This window comes from Pygoscelis adeliae, unplaced genomic scaffold (genome assembly GCF_000699105.1).
Source record: "Pygoscelis adeliae isolate BGI_AS28 unplaced genomic scaffold, ASM69910v1 Scaffold127, whole genome shotgun sequence".
NCBI lineage: Eukaryota > Metazoa > Chordata > Aves > Sphenisciformes > Spheniscidae > Pygoscelis > Pygoscelis adeliae.
The window spans coordinates 6,233,285-6,244,982 of NW_008825208.1; the positions used below are offsets into that span (position 1 = coordinate 6,233,285).

At 38.4% G+C, this 11,698-nt stretch overlaps 1 protein-coding gene across 1 annotated transcript in view; it reads right to left on the reverse strand.

The window, feature by feature from the left end:
- Nucleotides 1-1,553: 1,553 nt before the first annotated feature.
- SUSD1 (sushi domain containing 1) overlaps nucleotides 1,554-11,698 on the reverse strand; it is a 57,222-nt gene continuing 47,077 nt past the window's right edge. Inside the window, 3 exon segments of the mRNA XM_009329004.1 lie at nucleotides 1,554-2,662; nucleotides 5,516-5,609; nucleotides 8,530-8,569. Of these exon segments, the coding sequence (XP_009327279.1) occupies nucleotides 2,524-2,662; nucleotides 5,516-5,609; nucleotides 8,530-8,569 (273 nt within the window). The 3' untranslated portion in view covers nucleotides 1,554-2,523.

Sequence of the window (11,698 nt, forward strand, 5' to 3'; positions counted from 1 at the left end):
CTTAAACCAGATTAATTTCACTGTACAAGCTTGTTTCTGTAAGACAAAAGTAAGTACAGCCACTATAATTTCATGTTATTCTTTTTGTCCAGTCCTATAACAGTTGTTCTGAGTAGAACTTTTAAGAACCTTCTTCTATTCTAGCTAATTCTTAATTTCCTACTGTTTAAGCCTTTTTACTTTCCCTAAAAAATAATTTTAAAAATATAACTTGAAAGCTTGGGAGCAATATAGCAATGTTTCTGAAAGAGAGAGGCTCTAACAAATGAACTGTTAACATTTGCACAATTATCTGAGGAGGGCAAGGCTAAATTATTTCTCTATTCTTCCCACATTAAACTGAAACAGATGTAGATGGAAGAAAGAGAAGTACACGACAGATGAAGACAGGCTCACAGCCAGAGGTAGGTCTGCCAAGAGTGACAAAGGAGGCAGAGGGAAAGACGGAAACTTGCAGGACTGTAGCTGTTTTGGAGAACTTAAGATGGCCAGGAGTCCTGCCTCATCGCTTCTCCCTTATCGGTCCATTCCTGGGTATTAATATGCTGCACCACTTTGCTGTGCAGAGATGTCCAAACGAGTCGTTAAATACATTATCTAAGTCCCAGCAGAAGCGTGGATGTTTGCTATGAAGAAACCTTGCTCTGAAAACTTTACATTATGAATAGACAAGCTAGGTAAAGGAGAGGCACACAGAAAAGAAATTACTTGTTGAAGGTTACATGAAGACCTCCAACTTTCCAACTATACCCACTGACAAGATGCACTTTATGTTCCTGGTCCTGCATAACGTACTGGAACACTGCTGGTCTTAGTAAAAGGGGAAAGACGTTTTCTTTCACAGGGGATGGCATGTCTGTCTCTTTAAAACATTTCCTGCCTCTCCAGCTCTCTCTTATTCAGGAACAGCTGCTCATGAACTCTCTCACAGACCCAGAGCAGCAGGAGAATGGACCAGAACGAGGTGCTGCAGTTTGTACCGCTACGCCAAACCTTGGCAACCTATTCCATTGAGAAACGGAATTACGAGCAGAATGTGTGAGAATGAATTCCGCAGAAGAAACTGAAAAATTAAGTAACAGTAGCCCAGTATGAACAGTTACGTTGTTCTTTCTCAATCGGTGAAGGAAAACGTTAGCAACTCTTAATCACTAATGTAGACAAAGGTGTTCTTACTCAGCTACTAACTACTGAAAACTTACTAACTTGAAGGGCAGATTTAGTAAGCAGTGGAAATGCTGGATAACAGAAATGGTATCTGCCCAGATCTGAAAAAAGCACCACCAGTTAGATGCAGCAGTTAAAAGCTCTCTCATGTAATTTTGATTGTAATTCTTCTCTGCCTGCAATTATGAAGTCTGCTGTTACACTTTAAAATACCCTTTTTAAACACCAAAAAAGGAATTACACAACCTAGAGAGACAGAACGTCTAAAATTATAAAGCCAGCAAGAATCAGAAACATTTAGAATTCCAAAAACGGGAACCATATATTCAAAGTGGTAAAACACAAAACATAACTTGGAAAAAATGACAGAACTGAGTAAAAACCAAAACTCTTGCTTCTTTATTTCACCAGTTAACAGAATGATTTTGCTAATACATCTCAAAGCAACTTCTGAACAGGAGTGGAAGAAATCAAAGGCACTTGATTCTTTCTTACAGAAGGAAAAAATATTAACTGGGAGTATGCCATAGGAAATTGGTTAATTGTACTTTATTAAGTGACTCTAACCAGATGTTACACACCAGCTCATTAACCAGACAATGATTTAATGGCTTTCCTCAGCTGTAATTACAGAACAGAGATTAACAAAACTGCACTTAACACAGGTAGCTCCTCATTTAAATTAGTTTCACATGCCATTAAAGCTACTCAGCTTTTTGGCAAACTGCAGTTTTATAGATTGGTATATTATTTGCAATTATTGCTAATTGCTATGAGCAATGATTGCAATATCTCTGGAACACATCTGTTGCTGACACTATTTAAGTGTGACAATTTCATGGCTAACAACTCTGTACTTTCTATTTAAGTACCGCTACCCGTAAGTGACTGATATAAGTCTTCTAGCTTTATACTTGGAAATACAACAGGCACTTTATCTGATATAAGGGTTGATCTGTATTTTCTCTCGTAATGGGCCAGTTTATGTGTCCTAGGGTATTTAAAGCAGCAGCTGATCCTCAGACAGTCTCAACTGTATCAGGGGATTATTCATGTAATAAAAGTCCAATACAGACACTCATTATCAGGCGTTCATGTGGCTGGAATAGCTGAAAGCCTATGGCCAACACACAGGACGCATGCTAATGTCTCTGACACAAACCTGTTTGTGGGGGAAGGTTCTCCTTTACATACCACACCATCTGGAAACAAGGGGAGACAATAAACATCTCACTTTCAATAACAAACACATTTCAACTGCCCATGCTATAGTACATATGTGCTGTGCAGATACGTCCATACCCAACAGATGCTGGCTTTGGCATTTTCTCTATGCTGACTTCAGGGGATAACACATCAGAGAAGAGAGATGTTTTCAGTCTCTAGGAATGATGATGTAATCCCTGTTTGTGCCATGTCCATTGTAGCAGATAAATGTACAGCCTCGCAGGCTAAAGCAGCAGGCGTGGAGTGCACTGTGTTGTGGAGATAAGAGCTGGAGAAAGAGAAAAAACTCCAGTTAAAAAAAATACTGAAAAACCAGTCAAGACTCAAGCATGGACCTGACAGAGAACTTGCATCACTCATATTGATGGGATAAATGACAGAGTTTCTAAAGTTTTTTGAAGACCTAAGGTGCTGGTATAAATTCTGAACATTGCCGCAGGTAGGAAGCATTCCCATAGGGTCTGATGGCTACCTGACCTACGTTAACCTTGGCATCAACAACACTCATGCCCAATGCCGATCTTCAGAAAGCTGAAGTTTTCGTACTGTCCTTATGCATCTGAATGGGCATCACATATAAAAGGAAGCAAAGGATTAGGAGGAATGAAGCAAAGTGAATGTGTGACAGGGCACCTTAATAATAAAAACTATGGTCTATTGCATTTTTAAATGGAAAAAAATAGTATCTAAGGACATCAGCAGTCAGGCTGTGCACTTTGTGAATCCAGTGTCAGACTTTCATTCACTGAGGAACAGTTAAAACTGCTGTCAGCAACCATGCTAGTGGGAATTCACAATCTGTCCCACTGTGGTTAATATAATCCCCGAGGCAGCAGACACGTGGCAAGCTGGTGAGCGCTTGAATACAGTGGTCCTTTGTGACAGAAGCTGCAGAACAGGAAAGCTTACAGGGACCCCACGAAAGAATCCAAGACCATTCACCTGACACCACAGCAAAATCAGCTGTAGTGTGTCATTCCTGACAAACGTTTGTTTAACTTGCTCTTGCAGACCACCCAGAAGCCATGGTTTCACAGCATTCGCAGCAATCTGTTCCTGTGCCTCTCTCTCCTACTGTTCAGAAGCACATGGGTATACTGCCCATGGATGGTACATGTACTGTGGGCACTATGGACAGGAGGAAGTTGGTCTTTCTATAATGACTTCTTGTATATTTGTATATCATGATTCTTGGCAGACTCTTCTCAGCCAGGATAAGCAACCTACTAGTAGATTACCCTACTCGCAGTTGGATCAGATAGATCTCATGTCTGTCTTGTCAAGTTCCTCTGTCTCCTTCTCCTGATGGGCAACATCTTTCTTGGAGTACAGTGCCTAAAACAGGACCATGACTTTACAACTGGACAGGGCAGAAGGCTGACTTCACACATTTTTTCAAATCACATTCTTACTCAGAAATGCATTAAACTGATACTTATTTAAAACTAAAAGAGTATTTGTAATTTATGAACAATACAGCTACTTCTAGTGAGCACTGTGAAGGGTTTTCTCACAAATGACATCTGGGTCATTTCTTCTCTGCTTCCTACTGGGATGGGGCAGCTTTAATTTCTGCCAAGAATTCTGTCTGATGTTCTCTAAAACAGGAGAACAGATTCAAGAATTTCTCTGTACATGGGATCAAGGGCCTAAAAGATACTTTTTTAATTATTGAGTCCTGGCCCCCAACATTACACCACATTACAGCATGACCCCTGTCAAAAGTACTCAATGTACTCAGCTCCCTAAGGATGTCACCTGGGTTTTTTTTGCTCTCACTCTTTTTAAAAGAAAACTGAAATGGAAGTTCAGGACCTAATCTTCTCTACACTCATTCACAACTGGTTCATACTCATATGTGATTCTTCCAGTACTATTATCTTAAATAGCTCTCCTATCACTGTGATGCTAATTGATTTGACACAGTTTTAAAAAGTATTTATATCCCTCTGCCACATTTTTGCCAGAGAAACTGAAATAACTGAGGAGCCTTTTACACCATGACAGCCCAGGGACGTCCTTCCTCCTGCAATAAGCCCTCTGCCAGGAGTGCTAGTTTAGACACCAGGACAGTTATAGCCCCTTCTGCCTCAAATGTCAAAGCTGACTCTGACAAGGTTTTTCAAAAAACCAAACCCAATCAAGACTGCAAGCTCAATTTTACCACTGCATCCTATTGCCAAGGTAATCCTGAGACGCCCTTTCTTTAGCTACTTGAAGAAAAGAAATCACCGTGGAACCTTTATTTTGGAATTTAGATTGTAAGAACTGATTTAAAATTTAGACAGCTACAAATAATCCAAATAATCCTACTTTCTCCAGTCCTGTATAAGACTAGCTGCTTCTATTTCTGAATGTCAAATAAGCAGCTTAACCAATTAATGCTCTATACTTCACAGCCCCCAAGCTGGAGGCTTCTGACCTTTCAAGGGACGTAAGTCAGAATTCTATTCTTAAAGATAAACATATTAAAACAGCAACAAAGATGTATTTTTTAGTCAAGAAATTTTACACACACATAGACATTCACAATTATTTAAAGTCACGTATTTGTTTTACCTTTGAAAGGAAGAGAGTCATAAAGTTATTGCCCCTGCATGAAGGATCATGAAACAGAAAGAAATCAGTTTCTTAAAAATTGCTAACATGTTTTTATTGTGGCCTTTAGCTAAAGATCAACCGCTACTGAAATACAATCCTTTTAGGCCTTCCGAATAAAGTTGGGAAGACTAGAAATTAGCTCCTTACATATGAAAAGTACATTTCTGTTGGTATGACTTCACTTTTGGAGTAGCACAGCATATAAAGCTCATTTATTTAGTTACCATTAAAACAAAACACCTCTGAACTAAATTCCTGGTGCTACTCACTGTCCGAATCCTTCCTTTATTAAGATGAGGCCCATACTTTTCAGATGTTCTGCCAGCGATTGCAAAGATATAGAGGGCATCAGTTCAAGCAATGGACAGCATTAGTGGCCACTGAAGGAACTCTTGATAATAGTTTCTAACCACCCAAGAGACCTAAACCAAGCAGGTTGTCAAGAAAAACTACCTGAAAAGAAAAACTTGTAAGCCTTGTGCAGGAGGACCACAAAACCAGAGTTTATAACAATACATACCGTGCTGCTGAGAACGACAGGAACAGTATAAGGCAGACAGCAGCAACTGACCCAAATCCAACAGCAGTCATATATTGCAGAGTGGGTGATAAATCTGAAAGAAAATATCAAACAATTCAAATGAACAAATATAAAAAATAGTGTAGCTTCTGTCTGGTGACTGAATTGAGTCTGCCCAAAGCTAAAGCACTATAACAAAACTCAGGTGCTGCTCAGTCAAGTAGTAATGGAGGTGACTAGCAGTCAGCTAGTAGTTAGTGTCCAGTTGAGGAAGTAAGATTAAATGGTGTATTTCTCAAAGTGATTATACTTCTCCATCCCTCAGTTTCCTGCCTTTTTCTTTTTTTTTTTTTTTTATTCAGACACTCAATGTCAACATTTTCCCCTCTCATCACTGGCAATTTCAGTCTAAATTGTATGCCAAGGTGGTCTCTGGCGCCAGAAAATCCTAGTACTTCATTAAATGGCTCAACGTATCTCCTTCAAAATTTTTAAGATCTGCGCACAATTCATCTTCCCCATTCTTCCTCCTCCCCCCTCCCCCTCCCCCCAAGTGACAGAATAGAAATAAACCTGGCAATGACAGCCTTACCCAAGCTCATAATACCAGAAGCCACACAGGGACAGAACAGAAGGCTTAGTGATTTGCTGTCAAAACCAGAATTACTAAGAACTACTGGTGAAGGTAACCTGAGAAAATAGAAATTAAACCCCTTTCAGCCACCTCTATCTCATTTTCAGCATTTGTCAAAGGTTACCTATTTCTTACTGGATTTCCCACAGACATCTAGGATACTGGATCTTATTCCTGCAAGATTCCACAACTCTACTTGCTGTTAAATCTTGCAAGCATGAGTATTTAATGTTTAGCAAAAATGTAAATCTTTGCAAAAATGGCACTTATTCCGTGAAATTACCGTATATACCCACGATGAGAATCCAAGTGCCTGAATGTCAGAAAAGCAACTTCTATTATTTGAATTTAACTCTTTTTTGGCTCATTTGAATGTACAGGCACAAAACTGGCTGAGCATTCACCCGAAACACCCTCAACAATTGATGTGAAGCACAAAAAAATCATACAGAGCCATAAGGAGAACCTGACCAGTTTACCATCTTTGCCTAACACTGCTCAGTGAAGCAAGGCTTGTACCTGTGCAGCACCGCTCACCTGTAAACTTACTGTGAGTCTGACAAAGTAAAGAATTTCAGACAGGGACCCTACAAGGAAAATCTGTTCAACCTACAAGCATGTTCAGTTTTGGTAAAAGTTATACCTGTCCTTGTATCAGTGTAACACCAGTTTCCATAAGCAAGTTATGCACCTCTAGAGCAGATGTCAGCCCTCCATAAAAATGACAGAACTGTCTTCCCTACGCATTGTAGAGTATTTCTGGTGAAAAACCCTGAAAATTCATTTTACTTATTTGTGACAGAAGGAAGCGTGCTTTTAACAGCTTTCTACCACTTTTTATGACAATGATTTATCATACAATGTGTAGCTTTGTCTAGACGGCATCTGAAACAGGCCCATTTGGTTTAGATTTAATTTACAGATTTGCCTTCCACACAAGTTGAATTAAGAAATACTCCTTAAAGGATTCAGTGAGCCAAAAATACTCTCAGCTTCTCCAGCTGCAGAAGTACATTAGGCCAAGGACGCTGTGTGGCTAGAAGTCCATTCAATAGAAAGGCAAATGGATTTACAACAGAAAGCCAAAGCCCTCACCTGTCCTACTCCCATCTTCCAATGCCCATTCTCTTCATCCCAAAACCAAAATCCACCTATACGTAAGACAGCCTCTGACGATGCTCTATAAGCTGATAAATGACAAATTCAGAAAAGGACAGTTTTCTGTCTTTCCAGAGTTATTTTACAGCTCTTGCCTATACAGCTTTAGCAATAGAGCCCTCAAACCTAGGGAATCCTTCATCTTAGCCAAGTTTCTACAACCACAAACTGCCTAATTATATTCTAAGTATGGCGGTAAATGAACTAGGTCACAGGAGTAAACAACAAAAGGCAACCTAGAAATAAACACACAGTTGTCACCAGAAGATCAGTAATAGCAATAGTCAGACCCAGGTTTTGTGAACAGTGGAGGAGATGCACCTCAAGCACTCCAAGCATCACATGATTTATTATCATTCCAAAGTATTGTCTCACTCTCCATTGTCACTGCATTTCCTAACTCCAGTTTGTGAGTCTTTCAACTCAAAAGCAGAATTTAGAGTTTGTAGGGGACTCCAGTGGTGCCACTTTCTTTGTCAGGAGAGGTAAATGTTTGCTTTTTGCTGAAACATGATGAAATGGGTAAATGTTAAATGGAAAGAGAGTACTTTCCACCATGGTGGAAAGGAGGGAAACGTGATCTCTAGTGGATTCCAAACTCCTCTGAGGTAAACTCATTCAACTGGAAACATTTTACAGTCAAAAAGAAAAACAAAGATAAAACCATGCTGAGAAATTCACTGGCTTCTAAAATTGTGCCATTATACCTTTAAGAAACTGTACTTACAAGCACAAAAATGAGCCATATTTTTCATTTTTACATGGTGTCTTTTATTTTCCAAAGTTCATAAAAAGGACTCAATCCTCCAAGGACTGCCTGAACATACCAAAATAAATAATGTGGCTTCTAAAAGCCAGAAAATGTTTTAAATATCTTTAAGACAATACAGAACTATCTTAAAACAGGCTTCTAAAATTTTGCATCTTCTGTGCTTCAAATCCTTTGTGCACAAAAATTGTTGTAAAGATTTGGATGTGATGTATAAAAAGAGTAATACTGAAAAGCAGGGAGAAACTAGAGAATCCATTTTAGAATAGCTTACTGAATCCATCAGAATGGAATACCAAAGTGCAAGGCAAATCTGCCTCTAACCTTTCCAATCCTCAAAGTCAACTGACCATTAACGGCAAACGAAGAAATAGCCACAGCAATTATTAGTTTATGCTGCCAAGCAAAGCCATGACAACTTGTGTTTTCTCATTGAAGGGAAAATTGACTTACTTTTAATTTGTGCCCAAACAGCACAGGACTGTGTTCTCACCTGAAAATGAAAACATAAAAATCACTGTTTCTCATGAGAGAAATTTATTATCACTAACACCCTCTGCAAGAGCAGCCATCCACAACTTACTATATTTTATTACTATTGGGAATGGAGTTTGTTACTCCCCTGGTAGCAGCCTCTAGCTTGTCTGAAAAGATTATAAAGATAAGATTAGAGATAGAGCTTTGATGAAAGCCTGGTTCTAGTCTTTTAAATCATCACTCTTCCTTTCTTTCTACAACCTAGGCATGCAAGTAACATGGAAGGATCTTTGAAGCTGCTTGGATAAGAATTCAGAATTTATGAAATGCTAAGATAAGGCTGAATATGCTGTATTAACTCTATCCCCATGTAGAATATATATGTTAAAATACGGTACTTAATGGCATGTTTTTCAAATACTAGATGCAGGATTTTTTCCAGTTATGACAACTTGCTTGGTAATTTTTAACAATTTTTACAGAATACTTAATGTTCATCGTAGTTGAATAAATGTTTATCAGGGGTCTGCTTTTGCAGACTAGATTAACAAGTTTGGTTTTTTTATGGTAAGCTTTGGTCCCTGTAGAGCTTTTTTCCCCCAGCACTTCACACTCATACATACACAAGAAGTTCTATTCTAAGTTCTATTGTCTATTGTATTATTACTGTGAAGTCTATTTTTGTAGTGCTTCTATACGTACTTTCCTGCTAAATGACTTTCACAGAATACATACACATATATTTCTCATGTTTTGGCAAAATGTGTATTATGTTGCTCTGGATAACAGTATGTTTCTATGAAATTGAAGGCTACATTTTGAAGTGTTTGCACGAAAGGACAAAGGCATATTTGTATGCCTCATCTTACTTTTGTGTGTCTGCATGCTGAATTGTGGAATCTCAGTGTTTCTTAAACTCATTTTTTTATAAGGAATTTTCTGGTTATTTAAAAAGACAAAACACTGACAAAGAAAATACTCTTAGGTGAGGGAGAATAAAGGACAAAGAGTGGATTTAAAAACTCAACCAAATGCCAGATTCTGGAGGCACTGGTGTGAGTGCCATCATCTTGCAATAGCTACCTCCATGACATGCTAGTTTGCAGGAAATCAGTCATCTCCTACCTATCAGAGAAGCTACAGAGCTCTCAGGAATCTCAGCAGCAAAGTTCACTGATCTGCACCTTATACTACATCAAATTATAAATCCCTTCCTCTGGTGAATTAGCACCTTGCCAGAAAGTTATCAGTGAAATTACTCCTCCAAATACTTGAGTATCCATGGATCTCAAAGTCCGTATTTCAACCTGGATATTCACAGGTAGCTAAACTGCAGCTAGAAACCCCTTCCACAGCTACACACTTAAGGAGCGTTCTGGAGGAAAGAGAAAACATTTTGCCAGGCATATACACTTTTCTCAGATGATTTTATTAGGTTAATTTTAACAGACTTTTCTCACAGTAGGGGTCAGTTTGATTCCATTTTTCCAAAAGGCTCACAGCTTTTTTCCTGAAAAGACTGCATGTTATCTTCACCTTTCACAGTCCTGCTTTTACTTCTGTTGCATGCACAAACTGTTTGATCCAAAAACGCTGATGCTGATACTGAACAAAAGCTATGGTAAAGAAATTAATCTCAAATAAGTTTAAACTCCAAACACGTTTTTTAGTTCTTGCCCTTCACTATGAGCCTTGGCTCTCTGCACAGCATGGAATCCATAAAGTAATCATTGGAGATTAAAATAGGTACCAGATGGGTTTCAGTTATTTAATTAGCAGTATCTCTCATGGAAAAGGACACTTTCCAAGGTGGACAATTTGTTCCACTTAAGCAAGGTTTTCATGATATGACAGTAAATTTTCATTTGTTCCCAAATCCTCCCTTGGTGTCCATCATCCCTATATTCCAGTTGCCAAATTCATCGATATGAAAAATGGTAATTTCTATTAACTCAGACTTCCTAACTGCTTTCCTTGTACAACCCTAACAATCTCCTCAGATCATCTGACCAGTCTTTTAACACCTCTGAATGTCCTGCACAAATGAAATATGCGTTTTAAATCCTCCACCTTGAAAAATAATCAGAAAGTAAAAACCGCACAGCAGACACCTTTCTCAGGACCTCCAAATCTGAGCAAGGGATAAATGAACGTGGACTCAATAAAACGGAACAGCTTACTTCTCTTAACTGTGTCCACACAGTTTTATCTGAACTGATTTTCCCACCCTTACCACTAAGAAAATATGTCAGGTATATTGAGGAATAATGACAATAGGAAGTCACAACCAAGCCATGATTTTGCAGCATGTATGATACAAATTGTACCATTCTCAGCATGAAGGGGTCTGGAGCCAGAAGGGGCTCTGGAGGATGCCAGAACATAAAAGTACAATAATGAGAACATTAGTTAGGAGTCTATGACATGTATTTTTAATGCGTCTGTATTCAAATGGAAATGTGTTCACAAGTAAATACACTACAGAAACGCTGATTTCACATGTATTAATAATTGGGAGCCAATTAAAGAACAGATTTTTTTAAAAAGCAGACTTTTAAATACTAACTCTTGAATCCAAATTCAGTTACTGAAGCAATCAGATTTTCAGAAATTCTCAAAACCCAACAACCCTCAATTTGTAATTCCAAATTTCTTTAACTTCTTAATACCAACAATTGTACAAAATATAAGGGCATGTAAAAGATAAACCAATACTTTTGAGCCACAGGTCTAAGTTCCATTTCAAAGAAGCAGAGCGGGGAACCAAAGCTGTTTGGTATTTGCAGTCCTAATAATAATTTATAAATGTTGTATGTAACTTGGTGTACTTCATCAAGTTACAAAAGCCATACAGGAAAGTGTATACTAAAGAGCTGATGCATTCTAAATGGAAGGAAGTGAAGAGCGACTTCTACAAATAACAGTAATAATATTCCATTAAATCAGTGGCCTAGAAAAGACATCTGGCAATGCTAGAGATGAAACATCAGGAAATAATCTATATGAAAGAAAAGAATAATGTAACTTTGAAGCAGTTTAACAGCTGGCAGAGATGCATAAGCAATCTGCACTGTTCTGTGCAAGAAAAGCCTCAACACAAGTTGGAACAATAGGAAATGTTCCCCAGTATCAGAAAATATTGAAG